The sequence below is a fragment of the Calonectris borealis genome, unplaced genomic scaffold, assembly GCF_964195595.1.
Source record: "Calonectris borealis unplaced genomic scaffold, bCalBor7.hap1.2 HAP1_SCAFFOLD_337, whole genome shotgun sequence".
In the NCBI taxonomy this organism is placed as follows: Eukaryota; Metazoa; Chordata; class Aves; order Procellariiformes; family Procellariidae; genus Calonectris; species Calonectris borealis.
In genome coordinates, this window is record NW_027441719.1 from 1 (window position 1) to 22,058 (window position 22,058).

Genomic DNA, 22,058 nt, shown 5'->3' on the forward strand with positions numbered 1-22,058 from the left:
ATCGGGTAGTTGTGTCCCCAGAGAAACACGCAAACTTTAGAGGGACATAAGAAAAATGAATAGGCAAAACAAAGATTATGCATACCAAAAAGAAAAAAAAAAAAACAACATTGTAGCTGGTTTACAAGTAGTTCTTCTGCAAGAGCTCATTTGTTTGGGCTAATCATAGCTGTGAACAACATAATTGCATGTTTTGTTCTTTTGTTGTTGTTGGTTTCTTGTCTTGTTTTGTGTATGCATTTTTAACAAAGATAACACCATTACAGTTGTAAATACCGTTTCACCAAATTAGATATACTATTTGTATCTTGAACTTTTGTTTAGGGAGGTTCCACTTGATTTCAAAGTTAGGAAGAGTAGAGAAAAGTGTAGAAGCACACTGTGGAGCTGTACTTGCAGGAAGGTGGAATTACGAAGGAACAGCACTGGTTACAGGTAAGCATTCTTAAAGTAATGAAGTGTTTTGAAAACCAAAATAACAGAAGAGCTCCTTCAAAATAAAGCCTTTTGGTTTTTTTTAATATACAAAGTTGACATGCCATGAAGAAATTTAATGGTACAAAAATATAGTATTAAACAAAATTTATGAAAAGTGAGTGCATTCAATAAAATATGTAGAATGTAAGTACTTTATTTTATGGGATAAACACAATAGAATGTTTTGGAAAAATAATTTAATCCTTGACATATGTTTAGAAGATGTAATCCTAAATTTCATTGTTTATATTGTAGTTACATTGAATTTGAATGAATAAAACTGAGTCTATTAAGTGTTCACACACTGATCTAGCTTGAAATCCTAGTGACAATGGGGAGATGGAAACACAAAATCAACAATGTAAATGAAGTTAGCTATAATAAGTTACTTTTTTTATGTCTTCATTATCACTGGGGTTATTATCACCTTCTTTAATAGAAGTTAATTTTCCACTATTTGATTAATGCTGTTTTAGAGGAATGTTGTCTATTTTAATTAATAGAAGATCTAGTGAAAACATTTATTTTTTTTAGTGATCCTATTTATTAGATGTTGTCCTATTTACTTGAAAGTAAATGTTTTTAATATCAGTGCTTAGAGGTTTTTGTGGATGTTCTGTACTTCATAAAGGAGAATATTTGATTTTTTTTTCGTATCTGCTACAAAAAAAAGGTTGCTAAGTTGGTACATTTATATCTCTGCACATGACATTTGGGGTTTTTTATCCAGCAAAGTTTACTGAGGCCTCATGAGCATCTTGCATGTTTCTGTGCTTCTCTTTCTTAATTATTAGGAGTGGTGTAGATCCAGCTGCAGTCTAACTCTCTTCTCTACTGAGGCTGGGAGAGTGAGCTCTCAGTGTCTGCATCTTTACATGTCTTTTTGTCCTAAATCTTTTGGTAATTAGTTGCTTTTGGCATTTTTGTCAAAAACTTCTATCTTGATGTTAAGGGGAAGCTAATTAAATTTACTGTGATAGACTTCTCCTTTATGGGATTTCTGTTGGTGTCAGAATTTTCTGCAGCCTCCTGTTGATCTAGCACAGCTGATTTCTTTGGACAAATTCCAACTCAGTCCAGAAGTACTGAAGATAATTTTGGATCTGCTGGTTTCCAGACTCAGTCTGACTCTAAAATGCTGCTTCAAGGAACTCTGTCTGGCATGTTCCTCTGAAATCCCAGAGGGATAGAAATATTGTTCTTTTTAAAGACAGATTTGCCTCAGGAACTTCTCCAAAGAAAAAGCTAAAATTGCCTTTTCAATCTTTTTTTTTTTTTTTTTTTTAAAAGACTGCATGACACTTATGGGGAGTATGGGAATTCATCACCATATCCAAACAGTGTACTCGAGAAGATCAACTGCTCTTATACCACAACTATACTTTAAGGAATAGTGAATCATTGATGATACCGTATCAGTTAAAATATTCTTTATGGCTCTATTTTAACAGTATCAGATGTGCACAAATAAGATTTTTAAAATTTCTTTTACACTTTTTAAACACTTAAAAGCTACATCAGCCAGATATAAAAACCTGAAATCTGGTAAGTAAATTACCTTTGAATGGAAGAATGGCATTAAGCTTTTAGGTGCACCTTTTTCCTCATTAATGAAGGCCCAGAGCTGTACTTTTTAAATATGATAGCACACTAGGAAATCTGTGTTCTTAATGCATATCTGACTGTGCTGTATAGTGTATAAGAACTTAATCTTTAATAAGTAAACTAAGTTTCTTGGTAACACACAGTAATGTTATAAAATTTAAGCCTTCCAAACGGAGCCTTCAGTTATCTTCAGTTTCACCATTTATCAACTGTGAAGCCTCCAGTTTAATACATAAAATCTGTTCCTACTCTCTTCGGACTCCTCAGAGACTCATTTAATCAGCCTCTGGGCCATTGAACTGTAAATAGATGAAAAGTACTAGCAATGCCGAATAGAAAATACAGAACTTGGGATGCTTAAATAGTGATGGACTTTCTCTTCCCAGGAGCAGCTTCAGATAGGGATTTTCAGGAGAGGAAGAGACTTGTTGATAATAGCAGAAGAACAGTCTTGAATTTTTTTTCCATAATATACTATCTGTTTGCATGTTAGGAAGACTACATAAGCAATAGTTATCTGTAAGAAGACCTGGACTTATTTTAACTCTAGTGTTTCCTAGATAAATACAAGTGCCATGTTTGTTAGACGTACTATTGCATTTAAGTTGATGATTTCTGTGATAACTTTACAGTTGGTGAAGACGGCCAAGTGAAAATCTGGTCTAAAAGTGGAATGCTGAGATCTACTTTAGCTCAGCAAGGTAAGTTAATTTTCTTAAAGTTCCATGAGAACTTTTTAATTTGGGGTATTATGAAATATATTTAATTAACAGACCCTAAATCTAGAAGTAAATGTTTGTTTAAGGATCTTAAGGCCTAGATAAACTGAACTAAAATAAAATTTAAATCATAGTTGAATACAGGGGTAACTGGATTTTTAATAAAATTATCTTCTTACAAAAAAAAAAAATTCTTCAATTTAAAAGTATTATTGCAATATTTTTAGACAATAGTTTCAGTTCCACTCTAAGGATTCTGAACAGGCTAAAGAATTAAAAATAAAAAAATCCAGCTTTTAATACCAAACCACAGAATCTTATGGTGAAACTGAAAAAAAAAAAAATCTCTAAAAGCATTGCAAGAATGCTTGAAAGATGCGAAATGCGTGTAGGTTAGTTCCTCTGAACTTTAAAATTCTTAACAGCCCTTGGTTCATCTATCTATTTAACCCAGTAACTAATTTAGTATATGCAAACAGTCCTACTGAAGTGAAATGATCCCTGTGCTTCAGTTCTTTGTTGAACTGGGGCCATGGAGACCTAAGCTTGGTCTTGGCTTTGTAACTACAGTTTTATGCATACTAGAGCATTCCAGCTGTTTAAGTCAATTTAAAATGACATTATTGTAAAATACAACAGTATAAGCTGCAAATACATATTTATACAGATGATGTTTGATATTTTTAAAATACTGGTTTTTTTAAATCATAATTTCTAACATTTTTGTACTATTTCGGTGAAGATACTGAGCTAGATTTTGTTTTTCAGACTTCATACATTGAGATCATGTGACCTTTTGACATTTTTTAAGAAACCACATGCACCTGGGGTTGTGTTAAATGTCAGACCCTTATCTCTTTCTAAAACAAATTATCTAAATTCTTTCAACCTGTTGAAGGCATTTTAACCACAGGAGTGAATGTAAAATGTATTTCAATTCTGTTAAGGAAGTTCATATTCAGATGTAGTGTTTTTTCATGCTTACAATGTACAAAGATAAGCCAACTGAACTATAATTTTTGGAAAAAAAAAAGTTGAAGCACACACTTCACTATTTCTCAGTTGATATGTTTTAAGCTTTTTTATGTTTAACTGTGCTTATCTGAGGTTTGATGAAGCTTACAGAGTAAGAGACATGTTCTAGTTTGAAATATGCAAGCTGAATTTTCATTGATTTCTTAGAGTTTCTGGTACAGTATAAAAGTACAGTTGACTCCCCATGGAATAATTGTCTTTTTGTATTTGTGTTTTAAGCTAAGATCCTGTGAGGCTCAGAAACCCTTTAAACTTTAAATTTATAGAATCAGATTCCCACAGACCCCTCTGTAAGCTACTGACATACCTGGGATCAGGATAGGATTCTGCAGAAATTGTTATGTTGTTTAAGAAAGGTATATCATGTTTGAGCTAGTTTTTCACTTCCTTTATCATCTCTCTGAGAAATGAAAGGATTACCATTGCTAACATTCCACTCTTTGTATTAGAAGTAAATTTTCAGGCTCTTATCTTTGGATGATGGTCCACATGCCTATTCTATCTTCGGATTTTTATTCACTACAAAAACATGAACATACATTTTTCCCTTTTTTAGCTTTTTCAGTACTTATATGGAGGGCTCTGGTTGCATGTCCTTCCATCATGCTGATGCATAGAATAAAGCTAGTGTGACCCTGTAGCCTCTACTGCATTCAGCCTTGAGCTGTAACATTGCTGTTATGGCTGCATTGTTCTTTGAGCCTGATCTCATTTCTTCATCCTTAGATTATCTTAATATTCTTCCTTTTCTTCCTCCTTTTCCTTGAAATCTTTTTAAAAAAATGCTGTATTTGCAATCCTTTGAGCTTCTAGTAGACACGGTGTACTGATACATTTTGATGAGGTAGTATTTTTTCATGGGTCTCTGGTATATGTTGGTAACTCACATGATTACGCTTAAAGCGGGATTTATCTGTGTATTCTGTGATGTATACATTGCAGCATGACGCTGTGCTGCAAGTGTCTGTGTTCCTTTGGAGAGGCCACAGAACTGTGAAGAATAGGATGTATTGAAGGTCCACATTTGAAAGAAAATGCACAAATTTTTACAGTGCTTTGTAGGCTCTGACACTAAGATTGTTTGGAGTGAAGTCTGCAGCGTTAGTGGTGCCACCTGTGCTAACTGAGTCCTTCGCAGGCCAAACATCTGGTTAGCAGGACCCGTGCTGAGCCCACAGTTGCATAGCCTCTCTTGAAATGTCTGTCTAAAATTGCTACTGCGGAGGTTTGTAAACCACTGGCTCTCTAACCCTCGAAGTCCTCTACGGAGTCAAAGGTATTGGTCAACCTGAAAATGAAGTAGAGTGCAGTTGTGCCTTCCTCACTACAATCAAGATTGTTCTGCAGTGCAATTTCTTTAGCTTATCCCACTAGTGAAGCTGACAGCTTTGCTGATAACTTTACTCTTACTCCATGATCTGAGAATCTTCAGGGAAAGCAAGCAAGCAAGTCTCATGGATCCAGCCTAAGCATTTCATTGCTAGAGCACCTGCTTCGATCCTGGTAACTATTCTGGTGTCCCTAATTCTAGTCAAGACAGGAGTAATTCCTTGCGTGAAAGTCGTATTTTAAATCCACAGGATGACTTTATTTCTTGTGCCATGAAAACTTCCTTTCTTTAAGAGCATTTGGTGAAGGACATCACCGTAACTTTTATGAAAATACACATACATTGTGCACAACAAGTCAGTGCTGTCCATGTGCTTTTTGATTCTTGGTGAAGTCATGACTTCCCATTATAAAAGAATATGACACTTATTTATCATATAAACATCATTATCCACAGACCCATTATAAAAGAATATGACACTTATTTATCATTTAAACATCATTATCCACATTCTACCAGTTTACCTCAGATGGATTTCTAGTTCTTCAGATGATTTCTGTCACCTTTCTTTCAAATTTAATTTGTCATCTAGTACTCTTAAGACCATATCTTTCTTGAGTACTTGTCTTTTGGCCCTGCTGACTTTCTGATGGGCTTCCAGTGACTAGTATGCTGAGTAAGCACCAAGAAGTAATATGAATACTTGGTGTATAGGTTGCCTTTTTGGTTAATGGAAGCAAAATCACAACAGTTGCAATGTAAACAGTTTAATTACAACATGTTTATTGTGAAGTGGAACTTACTTTTAAGGGACAACTGTATTCCTAATGCAGCTCCTATTTTTTGTGCTGCCACAGAGAGACATAAAATTGTCTGAATTAATGTTTCTACTCCTGTGAAAGTAAAAAGTCTCACACAGACTTACTGTTATAATTACCGAAGTATCTGCTGTGGCTGAAAGTGTCAGAGTGACTGCTCTGTCACTCCTGCACTCAACCCTCGCTCTTTCTCTGCTGTATGCATTGGCCACGGGAATGATTCATTGGGGATTAACATCTGCTAGTAGAGCACTGAGATGTGAAGAAGCCCACCCTGTATGCTTAATGCTGATGTTCCTTCTTCAGATCTCACCTTTTCTGCTTTTCTCACTTCTTTTCTCAGAGAGTATTTTTTCCTAAAAACTGTTTATCGCCAATGCAATTCGCTGCAGTTTGCCTGTTCTGCTGAACTTTTCTTTCCACAGCAACGCAATGTGTTGGCAGTCTTTTCCCAACCAAGTTCTTGTTAAGTGCAGAAGGAAATGAGTTAACTTAGCTCCTGCTGTTAAGCCCTGGAAATTGTGGTTAAGTAGTCAGCCATCATAAAAAAGTTAAACATTTGGTTTAAATATAAAAGTCTTCTGATTGTTAAATCAGCATTAGAGCAGGACAAAAATTAGTTTATTTAGAATTTCTGTACAGCTGGTGACAGAATTTATGTCATTTTCAACATAAATTGCTGCCAGTAGGAAAATAGCTAGTGCCAGACTTACTTAATATATGTTGTATGTTTCTATGAGTTGTCTCCTATAATGGTTGACGAGTTAAAAAAAAAAAAAAATTACATCATTCTGTATTTCTAAGTAACATAAAATAAATGCCTACCTAAAAGAAAACATACAAAGTACAAAAATATGCAGGAGCAATGACACCAGGTCTCAGTTTAGAGTTTGAATATTGGAAGCTCAAATCAAGTTTAGTGTGCTGAATTGATGTGGCTGCAATAAAATCAGTTTTTTCTTCAGAAAGAAAATTTGAAGGCTTAAGTGGTAAGATATTAGATGATGTTAGGACAGTTGATATAGCAGTTCAATCGCTTAAGTATCTAAATCTCATCAAAATATTCCCATAAAAAGATATTTCTGAGTCATTTTTTGAAATGGAACTTAATATGCCAGAAGTGTCTTTGAAAATTTTACCCTGTAAGAGTATTTCTTAAGCCTTTTGGGGTTTTTTATTACCATAAATTCTAGATGTACAAAAAATGATTTATTTGCTAAATTTTAATTAATTTGATCAATTAGATACTTAGTTATCAGCTGAAATGTACATGACTCCCTAAGAAGTGCATATCTCTGAGAATTTAGGAGACTTTCTTTCCATTTTCCTCTTCTAAAATTTTGAAGTTGTCAAATACCAACACTGACATTGTAACAGTTGCTCTTTCTGAGTTTTTTTATTTCTCAAACTGAATTTTTGGGGTACCATTCAGCTGTGTTAATGTAAGTGTGCCATTAGTGCCATTTGAGGTTCATTGGGCTATTCTGCCTAACCTCCAAATCTATTCCAGAAGGAGATGGATCTCCTTCAGGTCCTGCGTTGTATCTGTAAGCTCCACATGGGTGTCTTAGAGTACCCTAGGTACCTTGCATCCCTTAGGTGCTTGTGTTTAGACAATTGAATCATGTCTTCAGAGGCCTCATTTCTGCCAGTGAGAATATTAAGTCTGTTAGAGAAAAACAGATGCCTGAAATAAGCCTTCTCTTTCCGATTTCAGAAGATATGGAAGCACGTTGTACAAAAAGTAAAAAGAATGGTCTGGCAGGGACTTGTTATACAGTCTCCCTCCTTGCAGTTTCGTATGCGCTGTTTCCACGTCTTGTAATGCTGAAACTTGCTGTCCATTGCTACAGGGCTTTTGCTGTGATAGAAATAAATGCTTGGACATGCTGTTAATTTTCTTAGTTTTATTTGCAAGGAAGCAAGTAGCGCAATACTTTGATTCTTCTTCAGGGGAGACTAATCCTGTCAGGTACTATGGAAAATATTTGCATAGTTGGCAAGTCTGATTTTTTTTTTTTCCCTGGATGCTTTTTCCATGTAATTTTTTACTTTCTTCTATTTTCAAAAGAAGTCATTTGAAAACTGCAAGATAATATGTTTTTAAAATGGAACAGTCAGCTTTATTCTAGATACATCATCCTGAAGTTTTCAATCTGCAAAAAAATGTTTTCAATTAATTCGGAAAAATCTGTGAAGTCTGCGGGCCACTCTTTCTAGTTTTATTTGTTGGCATTTGTTTTGTAAGTTGCTTGTGTATGGGAGTTTGGTTTTTTATATGTGCAGCAAAACAAAAATACATGTTTTGTTAAGAGGCTTAATCATGGAGCCTAAACGCTTTACAAAGAATAATTTAGGTGCAATACAAAGTTTTTTCTACCCATGTTTGTGTTCAGTCTCACCATTGTAGGTGAAAACAGCTATTTTCTGATGTCTATTGATAAGTATTAGGATGATTGTTGTCATGTTGATTTTCTGTATCTCTTAAGTGACAATTGTGAATAAAATTGCATCAGAGTATAAAAGACGAAGTAAATATAAAATGCAGCTATTGCTGTTCATTTTCTGGAGTTGTGTGAAACTGTTCACTTATAAAAAGTTTTACAAATTAATAGCATGGTAAATGGCAATAGAAAATTAGGTTTGAGAAAGATGCAATATTAAAAACACAGTATTAAAATGGTAGGTAGTGGCATGGTGGACCATCTACCTGACTTGCTGGGCTTACTTTTGATACAAATATTTGTTGGTTTTAAATTAGGTATTGGTCAGCATCATAGTCAGCATTGGGTTTAATCATATTGTAGGTATTCTGGCAAACAAGTTTGCAGGGATTTCAAGGTAAACATGAAATGCTTTTGCAGGTATTTGTAGGAAGTGTCTACAAACTAAACAGATAGCGAGAGAGATCTGAAGATTTGACAGCTGAGCATTGAAGGCTGACTTTGTGGACTGATCAGTTGGGAAGGGTTAACATTTTAATACTGAATGAAAAATGCCATGATGTGATAGACCTTAAAAGTAAATTGGCCATGAAGGGCTTTGTTTGATATAAGAGAGAAAATTGTACAAATGGAAAGGGCAACATAAATCTTTGCAGCGTCCCGGTTAGCCATGAGCCAGGGAATCAGTACATCAAGGTGAGAGGGAAGCACCTTAAAGATGAAAGGCAACCCAAAGGTACAAAGGACAATCTCATCTTACTTTGCTCAACTATATCTTGGAATAAATTGGTCAGATTTTTATTTTTATTTTAAGAGTGGGGAAGCAAAAACAATTGGGAGTATATACATGAGGTTCAGTGAAGCCGAAGAAACAAAATTGTCTAGTTAGGAAGATGATTTGACTGGAGAAGAAATCTTATAATAGAAGAAGAAATTTGGTGATTTTAATTTTTCTAGAGGTGGTTTTAGAGAGAGCATGAAATGAAGAAGTAAGTGGTAAATGTAGTTGGAGTCTGCTGGGACAGACCTTGCAATAAAATGGGTAGGTCTTAAAAGTTAAGTGATGCATTGAAAAAATTGATAGGTACAATATGAGTAAAGGAGATACCTATAGCAATAGTAAAGTCATACACATTTTCAGTAACCCAGATCTAGTATTGGACAAGCCATCAATTAATTTGTTTTGCATAGAGCTGATTAGTTCAGAGTTAAATTTAGAACGGTCCCATTGAAAGTGGTAGGTGTTTGCTGGTTTACTCAAGTGAGTGTGCCAGGACTTCACCCTATGTATTTTTAGTTCCTTGAGGAGTGTTGGAAGGGTATGCAGCATGAGCTAAAGTCTTCACAGTTGTCTTTCTGGATTGTGTCTGTCTCTTACTGCTGTTCCTATGGCTGTCTAAAAGATGAAGTGAACCAGAAAACATGGCCGTAAGTGCAGTCAGACAAGTGTGGAGGACAAATGGTTGCCCCTAGTTTGGCTTTCTCCCACTCCTGAATTTTTGATGTATGATTTTAAGTAACCAGTTTGAAGTGGCTATAGCAGTTCTGCATAATTTGATCAGATAAGTTGTAGAAATGTTTTTTTTCTTTCTTTCTATCTACAGGAACACCAGTGTACTCAGTAGCCTGGGGACCTGATTCTGAAAAAGTTCTCTATACTTCAGGGAAGCATCTGATTATTAAACCTCTTCAGCCAAATGCTAAAGTTTTGCAGGTATCATTAATACATTACAGTTGTCTCACACTTCCATGTAAAAACTTTTTTCAGTTATCTAGAGTTTTGCCAAACATAAAGTGTTTGTGCTAAAATTTTCCATGCAGCATCTGTACTGCTCATTCCCCCCCTCCCCGCCTTTTTTAGTTTTTTTGAGAATAAGGAGATTGTTCATTTCTCTAAACTAAAAATTTTTGACAATTTCTGCTATGGATATTCTTCAGGCATGTGATTAAGCATTTTGCTTTTTGTAAATAAAGAAAAAGCAAAAAGATACAGAAGTCTTTCCCTTTTCATTTGTTATGAAAAGGTACAGAAGCAATCGTTTAGAACATGCTCTTAGTGCAGATTGTTATGCTTTAATTCTGCCTTGTTCAGGCCGTATTTAATTTATTTTTCTGCAGAAGAGATGACATCTATGCGTTTTTACTGTGGGGAAGCCTGATACACATTGGAGTGTATGAATGCTAGTAAATGATGAATGGTAAATATTAAAAATAAAAGTTGTCAGACTTGTTGCATCTATGTTTAATTTATTTTTTTCCATTTCAGTGGAAAGCCCATGATGGACTTATTTTAAAAACTGACTGGAACTCAGTTAATGATCTTATTCTTTCTGCAGGTGAAGATTGTAAATATAAGGTGAGTAGTGGTTAACTTTCTAGGGGAGACTAAATGACCAAAAAAGGTATTAGGCATTCTGATGTTTTCTAATTTTAATAATACTTGGAAGCTCAAATTTAAATGAGAAGTCTTTCAGTTTTCAAGAAAAACTTGTTACCCTAAGTTGTATTATTCGTAAATACATCTCGCTCTGACTTGTAGCATAAAATTAGAAATGGTTTTTTTTTAAAATACGGCAGAATAAAATAAAAGTGAAACAAACTCTGAAAGGTAAATATGTAGAAATATAGAAAAGATTACTTGAAATAGTATAAGCTATGACACATACTGAAAAAGGTAATGACATATAAAATTAGAGGAGATAAAGCTACTCTTTTCTATTACAGGAGCGTTAGTGAATCCCTTAGGAAATTTTTTGGTTAGAATATTCTGTATCCAAAATGGAAAGTACATATTGTGTTCCTTCCCTTAAGTACGAACTTATTTTTAATTCTATCATATGTTGGTTCTCTAAGTGTACAATGGCTGTGATAAAAATGTACACAATTAAGAAATTAAAAATATAATAATTATTAAAGTGTTAAAATCAAATTACTTCATTCTCTGAATTGGCTTTCTGGTATTCTGTTGGCTTCAATCAGTGAGAAAATCTCTTTGGTCTGGAAATTTGCAGAAGTGCTTTGCATTGTTGGGAGATGAGTGCAAACAGAATAAACCTTGTGGTTATTTTACAGACTTACAGTAATTTGCAGGAAACAAAACTCATTAGTTCGAAATATTTTATACAGAATAAAATAACATTTGCCATAGCAGCAAAGCGAAGTCTGTTGCATTAAACAAACCACTATTGATTAGGAACAACCTTTAATGAAAAGTGAACTATAATACATGTGATTTTTCTAGTTATACAAAAAGGCACTGAAATAACTTAGAGAGTATATTTCTGCAACTTCTGTGATCATGAGGGAAAATGATAGCTCTAGAATAAGTAAAGGTACGCCCAAACTATGTTCATATTGATATATATTTAATTTTTTTGAAAGGTTTGGGACAGTTATGGACGTCTACTGTACAGCTCACAGCCCCATGAATATCCTATAACATCTGTTGCCTGGACTGTGGATGGAGAATTATTTGCTGTGGGGTCTTTTCATACTTTGCGTCTATGTGATAAAACTGGGGTAAGTAACAACTCTGAGAAATAGCAGATGTGGAATTGTACAAATTTATTGATAAGACAGTAAATATTCCTGAGGATATACATGTACAGGTGCGTATTTTTATTAGCAAAAACCAGACATGATTTCCAGCACCTTACTACTGGGTGCATCTGATTAAGATATTGCCGCCGTGATCTGCTTAGCTGCGCTTCTAAATATGTTTTGAGTTGGATAAAATTTTTTTATAACCTTTTGCCTTTCAGGACATTAAATTTTTCTGTGTATTTTTTAGCTTTTTTCCTTAAAAACACAAAGAGTTTACAAGCATCTCTTGTAAGGCAATAATAAAATGCAGTTATTAACCATAAAAAGCAAGGAGTGTGTAACAATAACCTATCTTAAAAAAGGAGGTAGAAAAACAATGTCCTGTGCTTTTATTATTTAGCTTTTTTTCTTAAAAAATACTAGGAGTTGACAAGCACATCTCGTGAGATCACAAAATGCAATTGTCAGGCATTGGAAATGATAGAAAAGCATTAGTAAAGGAGGAGCTAAGAGAACATTCGTGCTTCTACTTCTGATGGCTAGACAGGGCACAGTTTTTCAAGCTAAAGACATACTTTAATCCTCTCATCTGAGCATCTTTATTACTTCTTAACTGTTGTGAGAGGAAAAAGGCTCCTAAAGGAGATACTTTTGTTTCTCTTCTTCTTTTTTTTCTTTCTTTTCTTTCTTTTCTCTTTTTTCTTTTTTCTTTCTTTTTTCTTTTTTCTTTTTTCTTTTTTCTTTTTTCTTTTTTCTTTTTTCTTTTTTCTTTTTTCTTTTTTCTTTTTTTCTTTTTTCTTTTTTTTCTTTTTTCTTTTTTCTTTTTTCTTTCTTCTTTCTTCTTTCTTCTTTCTTCTTTTTTCTTTCTTCTTTCTTCTTTCTTCTTTCTTCTTTCTTCTTTCTTCTTTCTTCTTTCTTCTTTCTTCTTTCTTCTTTCTTCTTTCTTCTTTCTTCTTTCTTCTTTCTTCTTTCTTCTTTCTTCTTTCTTCTTTTTTCTTTTTTCTTTTCTTTTTTCTTTCCCTCTTTCCCTCTTTCCCTATCCCCTTTATCCCCTTCCCCCCCTTTTCTACCCCTTTTTTCTCTTTTTTTCCCTTTTTTCCTCCTTTTTTTTTTTTTTCCCCCTAACTTGAAGCTTTACTGCCAGTTTGTTGTTGATGACCTAGGTTTTTTTTCAACTTGGTTTCCAATTAAAATTAATTAAATGCAGTTTCATCTGCCTTCATTGGTATTCTAAGTAAGTTAGCCCAGAGCACAGATTGACCTGATTGTCTCTGTGGATTTCCTGTGGTTCTGCAACTTTTTGTCCAGACTCGTGTTTCATCGAACCTTGCTGGTTTGGGACTTTCATTGTCCCATTCTGTACCTCTTTTCTTGTTGCGTTTGTTGTTCTTTTGCTCAGACTGGGAAAACAGTGTTTGCTGTGGTGTTTTTGGGCATCTTCAGTAAAGCATGGTTCTCCTTACCATGAACTTGGACTATGTGTTTCGGGTATTTTTACATTCGTGAAGAAGAGCCTTTAAAAATTATATGAGAAGAGGCATGCAGGATAAGATCTCTGAGTCTTCGTTTTTTGCTTTCTGTACTGATTCTGGTTTCAGTGATCTTCGCTGACAGAAGTGTAAGCTAGGCATTAAATTTAAAGTAGGGATTGCTTCTATTTTCTGTGCCTTTTCCTGTTACTTGCTTTGAAAAAATCCTAGTGCTACTTAATCTGTATAAGTAAAATTTGATTATAATTATCTTGAAGGAAAACAAAAGTACTCACATGCAATTTTCTTTCAGAAAGAATTAAAAATTTTGAAAAAAGTTGTTTTATTTTGATAAGTACATTTTTAAGGAGATTTTTATTACCTGTGTGTTACAAACACACTAGAAAGTTCAGAAGAGTAAAGTAGTGAGTAGCGTTGGAGCCTGAGGTACGAACTTGTGCAAAAGATTGGGGTACCACTTACATAGGTAAAAAAGATTTTGAAGTAGGTATAAAAGATAACGAAGTAAAGAAGATATTTCCGGTCTCTTTGGTATAAGGCTGGAGAGCAGATTGCAATTTCCATCATTTAATGTTTTTCATCATTGAAATGATTCTTTTAAAAGAAGATATATCTTATTGTTAGATTTATCTGCCTCTGTTTTGTTCAGAATTGGATACTATTTCTCTTTGCAGAAGCAAATGGATAAATTGTCTCTATGCATACAGTCATAATGATTGTGCGCTCATGCCTCAGCTGTTAGCGATGGGACACGCAGATGGTTGTTAGGTGGCTGTGTCACCAGTGGGGACATCTTTCCCTCTCCCTGGCATTCTTCTGGTTGGGTTAATGTTAGGTATTGAGGGTGGGAGTTTGTCATTATCTTTACCAGGTCGGTGCACTGATACGCTTGCTGATACACTGATACACAGACTGTCGGTGTCTGCTGATATACTTGCTGATTCCCTTAGAAGGGTCCTTTAGGATTGCCTCAAAGCTTTTGTTTCTAGTCAAGGTGGATAGGAAGATTTTTCTCCGTTTAATATGCCACTTAACTTCACTTACAATGTAATTAAAGCAGTAATCTAACCTGACTGTTGCCTTTCCGTCTCTCCATATAAATATGCTGTTGTAGAAGTGTTTATATACAGATACCATATTTCACTTGATGAAGGCAAACAAGGCATATTTGTATAAAGCAATTTATATTAGTATAATTACATCTGTGTTAGACTACATTATGTAACATATATTGATTTAAACAATCAGACTAACCATTAGTATTTTCTTCTCGAAACAGCACTTTAAACCATGCCCTCTTCTTCCACAACCACTTTCCATCTCCTTTCTGAGTACTGGGATCACTGAGCTATATCAGCAAGTGGTAAACTGAAATAAATATACTTTTGTGGGGGTGAGGCCAACAATCTAAATTGCATTTTGCACTCAATATAGATTTATGCTTAAATGTGGCAAAGACTGGTGCAGCGGAAAAGGAAGAAAAATACTAGATTTCTTTTTCTGCTGTCATGTATGCATACAGCTTTTGTTTCTGATCCCCAGGGCTTTACTGTTTTTCTTGCCTAGTTATTATGTAATATAATTTACTATGGTTCCAACTCCTGCTAGCTGAAAACCAGTAATTTTTTAATCAGCATTTAATATTGAACAGGCTTGTGGACTTTGTTTGAAATTTTAATGCAGATAGGTTTATTTTTTCATAAAATTAAGGGTTCCTTTACCTGGTTTATTACTCCACTCCTAAAGAAACAGACATGTACAGTAGCTAGTGCCAGATGCTTTTGTCTGTTTAGCAGCTAGCAATGATAATTTATTATCTTCAAAAGTCATGATTTTTCATGAAAGTTTCTTTCCTGACATTAAATGTAAATAGTTACTAAAGAGCTAGCTTTGCTAGTATTGAGGGAAAAGGAAGAATGATTCACATACTGCCAGAGTGATGGAGTTTGAAGAGAACCAGACCTGGCTTTTACTGGTGAACATAGACATTTTTATTATGTCTGATGTAATGGAGCTGTATTGGCAAATTACTCCTCAGGGAGCCATCAGGCGATATATATATATCATTAACTCTTCTCTAGCGTATGTGTTCAGTTTGGGGACATAATTAAATTAAATTCTGTTAGTGTATGTTCTTTTCTACTATTCTTCTCTTTCTACCTGGATACTTTTTTCTAGCAGCTTCATATTAAAAAAGAAGACTACGAGTATAATAGTAACTTTTAGAAGTTTTATTTCTTCATTTAAAAAACACTTTTGCTCTGATAGCATTATGTATCTAAAAGAAATTATTATGGCTATCCTACAGAATACCAAACAAAATATATTTAATGTTGACATTTGTTGTCTGCTTTAGTGTCCATGATCATTAATCCTGCAGAGAGTGCTAAGACTAATTTTGAAGTATATATATTGAAATGTAAAGCTGGATGTATTGATAGATAGACTTTAGCCTTCCTGTTGTTCACAGCTTTTCAGAATCTAATCACTTGGATGGAGGGCAGTGCTTAAAAAGTTCATTTATGTAAGCTATTTCCTGTGGTTCTGCATGCTTCCCTTGACATTACTGATCAGGTCAAAATATTTACACAGTAAGAGATGGTAAGAATGACTAAAATTCACTGATTTCCTCCCTCCCCACTCCACTCGCTCATAAGTATCTTAGAAAATGGACCGTACCCATCTGCTCCAAAGACAGGTTGCTTTCCCAGTGCCTTGGAGAGTGTAGAAGGATAATTGATAAAAAACTTTAAAGTGAAGCTTGGTGGTCAAATTAATCCTTTAAGAATTGCCAGCAAAAGCTAGCAAAGATGGACATAAAATTTATGTTTTAATAATGCTGAACGTATTTATGCATTTGTTTTGGGGAGGCCTTTTAGATTTTCTTCCATTAATGATTTCCTTACCCTTAATGGGGATTGATCAGTTTGATTTGATTTTTGGTTGTTGTTATTTTCCAAATTAATTGTGCTCTTCTTGTTAAACATTTTTTCTGGTGATGTTTATCTATAATCTGTTTTCATAAATAAATCAATGTTTGTTTGACTGCTAAATCTTGCCCTTTGATTTACTTCTATCTTGATTTCATCACTATGCTTAGCAAGTGCTTTGTAATGAAAGCAATTCTCTGCATAAATCTGTAAGTTCATGTTTTTAAATGATTATGTACATTCTGCAAACTCTTTTTTATTACAGAATGCATTGTGGCCGCTTTACTAGAATGGTGGTTTGCATATTTGACTGATTCTGTTATACGTGGCTTTTTATATTCCATAGCTTGCTCCATGGAATGTCTAATTTTGCTAGAAATTCTATAAAAAACATTTGGAAAACCTAATAAAATTTAGGGAGTATTGCCTAATATCTGTAGAAAATAAAGGAAAACATTTTGCAAGTGTAACAACTACTCGTCACCCGCCACCCGATTTAAAACAAGTGTGAGTATGGTGCTGTGGCTAAAAAATACTGACCTCTGTGATAACATGTTTCTATTCAGCTTTTTCTCAAAAAGATATAGACTTGAACTTAGTGAAAGCTGCTTACATTAATTTGATGTCCAGGGTTGGTCATATGTTAAATAGTTAACAGTGTTTGTCCTTTTTTCCTTATTTCCTTATTTTTTAAATTGTCGAAAAAGAGAAGTTTCGAAAATAATTTAACTATCTACAGTGAAGCTTTGAAAATAATTTAAGTGTTTAGCATTAAAGCCACGATTTTCATTCAGGACAGTAAATTGTGTGACTATTGTAAAATTAACATAATTTATCCTTTAAATTAACATTAGATATTAGACAAATATAAAAGAGAGAGCAAGATTTTGAAAGTAAATGTATACAGTGCATATGTTTTCATATTATTCTGATAGTGCTGAATTGTCCTAAACTAGAGCGCTATGAAAACCCAAGCAAATCTGTTTTCTCTAGAGTTACAATGAGCTTTGATCCCATTACGTTTAGTTTTAGTCTTGTTTCACAGAGGTATGCATTTGGCAGTGTAACAAAAATAAAGTTTTTTTCCTGCGCTGTCTCTATTTCATCTACCTTTATTAACAGTCATGATCCTGAATTCTTTGCATCTCAATAAAAGAAAAAATATTACAGATAGGTTTCCCATGGAGTTATGTTATTGGCCAATTCTTTCCAAGTTGGCATATTTTAATTTATCAGAATCGTCTAATGTAACTTCTGGAAGAAAATGAAAACGTGTGAATCATCTATGGAAGTAATAATCTATTTAAAGAACTACATCAATGTTTCATTTTCTAAGGTTAAGAATTTATATGGAACAGTTTGTCATCCTATTTTTAGTTCTTGGGTCTAATAATCATGAGAATGTGCTTGATTTCAGGAGAATTTTAGATATCGTCTGCTTGGCTTTGTTCTTCTAATACGCAGCTTAATACCTCACCTGGAGGTCATGGCTTAGTTCTTGATAATTCACATTAATTAGTGGGGTCAAGTCCAACAAATGTTTAAGAAGGCAACAGGAATCCTTTAGTTCTGTACTTCAATAGTCATGTCAAGGATAGTTTCTCCTCTTCAGGTAAATTGCCCTATATTCACATGTAGCTCTGGATTTGCTTACCTCCAGTTACACATGTTGTCTCTGGTTTGTAGAATCTTTTATGGATTCCTGTGTGGTAGGAATTGAAAGCCTAATAAGTCGTCTTAGATTGTAAAATATTGTTATATTTTATACTGAGTAAAATATCTAAGGGGGGCATATATAGATACATATATACACACACACATATATATTTCCCATAGTTCCATATGTGTGTGCATATTCAGGTGTTTCTAATGCACCTAAATACGGATTTGCTTCAGATAATTGATTTTTATAATCTTGTAAGACCCAATTTGCCTTCCATTACATCAGAAAATTAATAGTCATTTTCTGATGAGAAACTTCTGGGCAGTTTGCACTAAAGTGTAGGTGCATCACTCAGAAGTAGTGAAAGCTGATTGCCAGCTTTTAATGGACATTCAGACTATAATGTATTTTCAGATGTTAGCTACCTCTGCACTAATGTGAAATGCCCTATGGGGCACAAGGAAAACTTAGCCTTCACTTAAAAAGAAATAATAAATAGAAATCCTCAGTTATTAGGACCTGAAAGTTTCTTTAAGTGTCAGACTTGGATTGGAGGCTGGTTCTAGCATACTCGTCTTGGTTTATATCAATTGGGACATTTGCTGTTAGTCCATTCTGCACTCTTGATTCCTGGAATGGATTGTGGGGGAGATTGCACATTTTCTTTTCATAAAAAAAGGCAAAATAATGGGCAAAGACTATTATTAAAGTCAGTGGATTAGGTATGCTGTGTAGATTAGGTATGTTGTGCGGATTCTAACACCATGGGGAGGTTCAGCAGTATCAGCTTTAGTTCAACTTATGTCAGCATTCCCTGTTCAAAACTCTACACACAGGTAAACAGAGCTGAAACAGAGACCAGCCAGGAACAACCAGGTGTCCTTTGCACAGCTGACATCAGTATTACTCTTATAATTTAAAATTTTAAGAAAATAGCCTTTCTTCACTATGTTTTTTCAAAACATTTACGCTGTGGTATTATGTGGATAACCATTCTTAATTTATTGCATTCTGTCCAGAAATAATAACTAACTAGATCCTTCATATTGAGTCTTGGAGCATCAATATTATACATGTGAAAGACTCTCCTTGTTCCTGGGATACAGGGTTCTCTGAATCTGCTCATTGAAATAATTTCACCGACATCTCAAGAGCCTACTCAGTTTCCATTTATGGAAGTCAGGCAGTATTCAATGACTATAGTACTTCATCTTTTTCACATTGTGCAGTCAGAAAAGGGAAGCTTAAGTTATTGCTTTTATGTATTTATTTAATATAATGAAACTTTTATAACTACTGTTTTTGTTCTTGAGAGAGTCCGTTGAATTAAATGAAAAATTAATTATGACACAGGAAAAGTACAAGCCAAACAGTAATACCAAAGTATAATATTGCAGCTAATGTTAGAACAATGTTCATACAGTCATTCATAGAGTCATATTCATACCCTTTTTTTTTTTTAACTCAGTGTATCTAGGAAATTCATAACAGCTATTTCGGTTTTTAAAATTGTTCCTATCTTACAAATGGAGAGCTAAATGATTTTTATTATAACATTTTGTGTACATGATAAATGTACCAGACATCTGCAGGGAGCATGAATCATTGGAGTGGTCTGAATTATACTGAGAGCTTTCAAAAATAACTGGAAAATAAAACTTTGTAATTGCTTTGTATATTTTTTTTTTAAAATTAGGTTGTAATCTGGAAATATTTTACTGAGTATTTCAACTACCTAAAAAAAAAAGATTTCTGGTTCAAAAAAAAAAGAGTAGTTTTGGAAATGTATCCTCTCAGAGGTGCAAGTGTATCTGCTGTGCATAAAAAAGTAGCACCAAAGCCACATTCTTCAAGCTCCTTGTACTGGTTCTTAGTTGATGGCTTGATGCCCCTTTATTATTCATTCTGACTGATGGGTAGATTCTTGATCTAAGGGAAATGACCTTAGAAATAGCCTTGTCTGTGTGGGAGGATCCCAATATTCAGTTTTGAAATAGTACTTCTTCAAACTGTTCTCAGATAGGTCACATCTGGCCAGCTGTGAAAAATGTGTCTCACATGTAGGACATTTAGAGCGTTCTCTGAGTGTGCTTGTTACACTCATTTGTCCTACAGCCCCAAATGCTTACTCATTTGCCATATAAGGATGTCAGACATAGTTAAATATTGTGCTCTTAATTACTGTAGAGTGTTTCACACAGAATTCATCCCGTTGAGACAGAGGAGTAGGTTATGGACTTTTCTCCAAAAATTGCAATTACCCTCCCCAACTGCAGATCATATAGGCAGTGAATGGCGTGTCTGTGAGCCAAGAGGCATGGAAGCCGAAGCCTTGAAATTGAGTGCTTGAAATTGGAAATTCAGTCAGTGCTGACATTGTCTTTCGCTCACCCTTATGCGCGTAGGCAGTAAAAGAGCCTTAACTCAGTAGGTCATCTTACATAGTATTCTACAAATCATTAGCACAACTGGGAGGTTGAATTTCATCCCATTGTGTTTCCTTGCTATTGAATGTTTAAGTCTGACACCTTTATTTTACTGTAATTTTTGTGATTTCATTTCGTATAAATCATGTGAAGACTTTGTGTGAAGGACTTAGTATTTCTTGGGTTTTATGTGTACTGCAAAAGAAATCAGAATATGAAATGTGTTAGAAACATTAGGTGAGTATTTTCTTCCCCTTTGGTATAATATCATGTATCCAAAAGTCATGAGAATCCACTGTCTACATTTAACTTCAATCACATGTGTTTTCTTACTGATTTGATTCTTAAGATTTCAAATGTATTTGAATATTCAGGTAGTTCTTCAATTGCTAAATGTTTTTTAAAATACTCTATTACACAGTCCTGAAGAGGCTATAGTTGAGATTTGCTTCTCATTTTAAAACCTGGTTTAATGTCTTCCTGAAAGTCCATAAAAAGGTTATTTCGTTTATTGTCATCCACTTTCAGGGAAACACTTGTTTGGAGATTTGGGATGATTTGTATGAACTGTATTTCTGAGATGCAGGAGACAGAAAACAAGTGTCTTGGTCTGAAAATTCTTCTAGTTTTTTACAGTAATGTATCAATAAGGATCCCTCTAAACTTTAGAGGAGCCTCGTACATAAGGCTGGGGGAATTTAAGAATAAAGTTTTTCATTGGAGGAAATTTAAATACTGAAAAGGAACAAAATTAGGTTTAGTACTAAATGTAAGCTTCTCTCCTAACTACATTCATGCTACGGATCATAAGGAAAAAAGCAAATGGTAGTTTTAATACCTCTTCCTTGTTCTTTGTGCTAGGGGAATTTAAAATTTTATTTTTTGCAATGCTAGCAGAGAGGATGAAAACAGAGAATGAAAATATGGGGGGGTGTCAAAGGATAAGAAATCGTGTGCTGTTTCGTTAAAGCGCATGCTCTGCCTGTGCATCCCCGTTGCACTGGAACAGGCGATTCCATGGTGCCACACGCGCAGGATGGGGGTTACTGTGCCCTGTGCAGAGGCAGGCAAGGAATTAAAATGTTAAACACAGCTTACAGCCTGTTGCTAGAGAGTACAAAGCTCCTTTATTTTTTTATTAAAAGCATCTTTTAGCAGCCAGCCCACAGTTCACGAACTGCTGTATAATCTCAGAATCGTTTGCCTGAGGCTGGCTAGCTGCTTGGGCAGAGCAGCGTGTCTCCTGGCCCCTGATACGCACTGCGCTGCGAGCTTCCACTCACTGCTGCTTTCACAGCTTCCTGCCAGCCCAATAATTTTGGGCCTCCATTTAAAAACCAACAAACCAAACTGATAACTATATTTTAATAGACGTAGATGATGTAAACCAGTAGTAGAAAAAGAAGGAAAATGTTAGCTGCAATACCACAGAAATGCATTCTTTAGGTCCAAGTAGCCTTTCCACCTTGCAAAATCCAGTTAGCAAGAAAATGTACAATGATGCCATTTTGCCTACCATTTGAATTTCTAGCTCCATAGGAAAGCAGACACACTACTTATTTTGATAATAAGATCTGA

The 22,058-nt window shown here is 34.6% G+C and overlaps 1 protein-coding gene across 1 annotated transcript; it reads left to right on the plus strand.

Annotated features, from left to right (window-relative positions):
• Positions 1-321: 321 nt before the first annotated feature.
• LOC142077618 (intraflagellar transport protein 80 homolog) lies at positions 322-16,222 on the plus strand. Its single transcript, XM_075139543.1, has 6 exons — positions 322-435; positions 2,715-2,783; positions 10,033-10,142; positions 10,695-10,784; positions 11,810-11,947; positions 14,741-16,222. The coding sequence occupies exons 2-6, from the start codon at positions 2,756-2,758 to the stop codon at positions 14,831-14,833; spliced, it is 459 nt and encodes a 152-aa protein (XP_074995644.1). The 5' UTR covers positions 322-435; positions 2,715-2,755; the 3' UTR covers positions 14,834-16,222.
• The last annotated feature ends 5,836 nt before the right edge of the window (positions 16,223-22,058 follow it).

Bases quoted from the DNA above. Each gene is read 5' to 3' on its own strand.
- LOC142077618 (XM_075139543.1), top strand. From the start codon at position 2,756: ATGCTGAGATCTACTTTAGCTCAGCAAG. The intron at 2,784-10,032 runs GTAAGTTAATTT...TTCTATCTACAG, and splicing joins ATCTACTTTAGCTCAGCAAG to GAACACCAGTGTACTCAGTA. The intron at 10,143-10,694 runs GTATCATTAATA...TTTCCATTTCAG, and splicing joins CAAATGCTAAAGTTTTGCAG to TGGAAAGCCCATGATGGACT.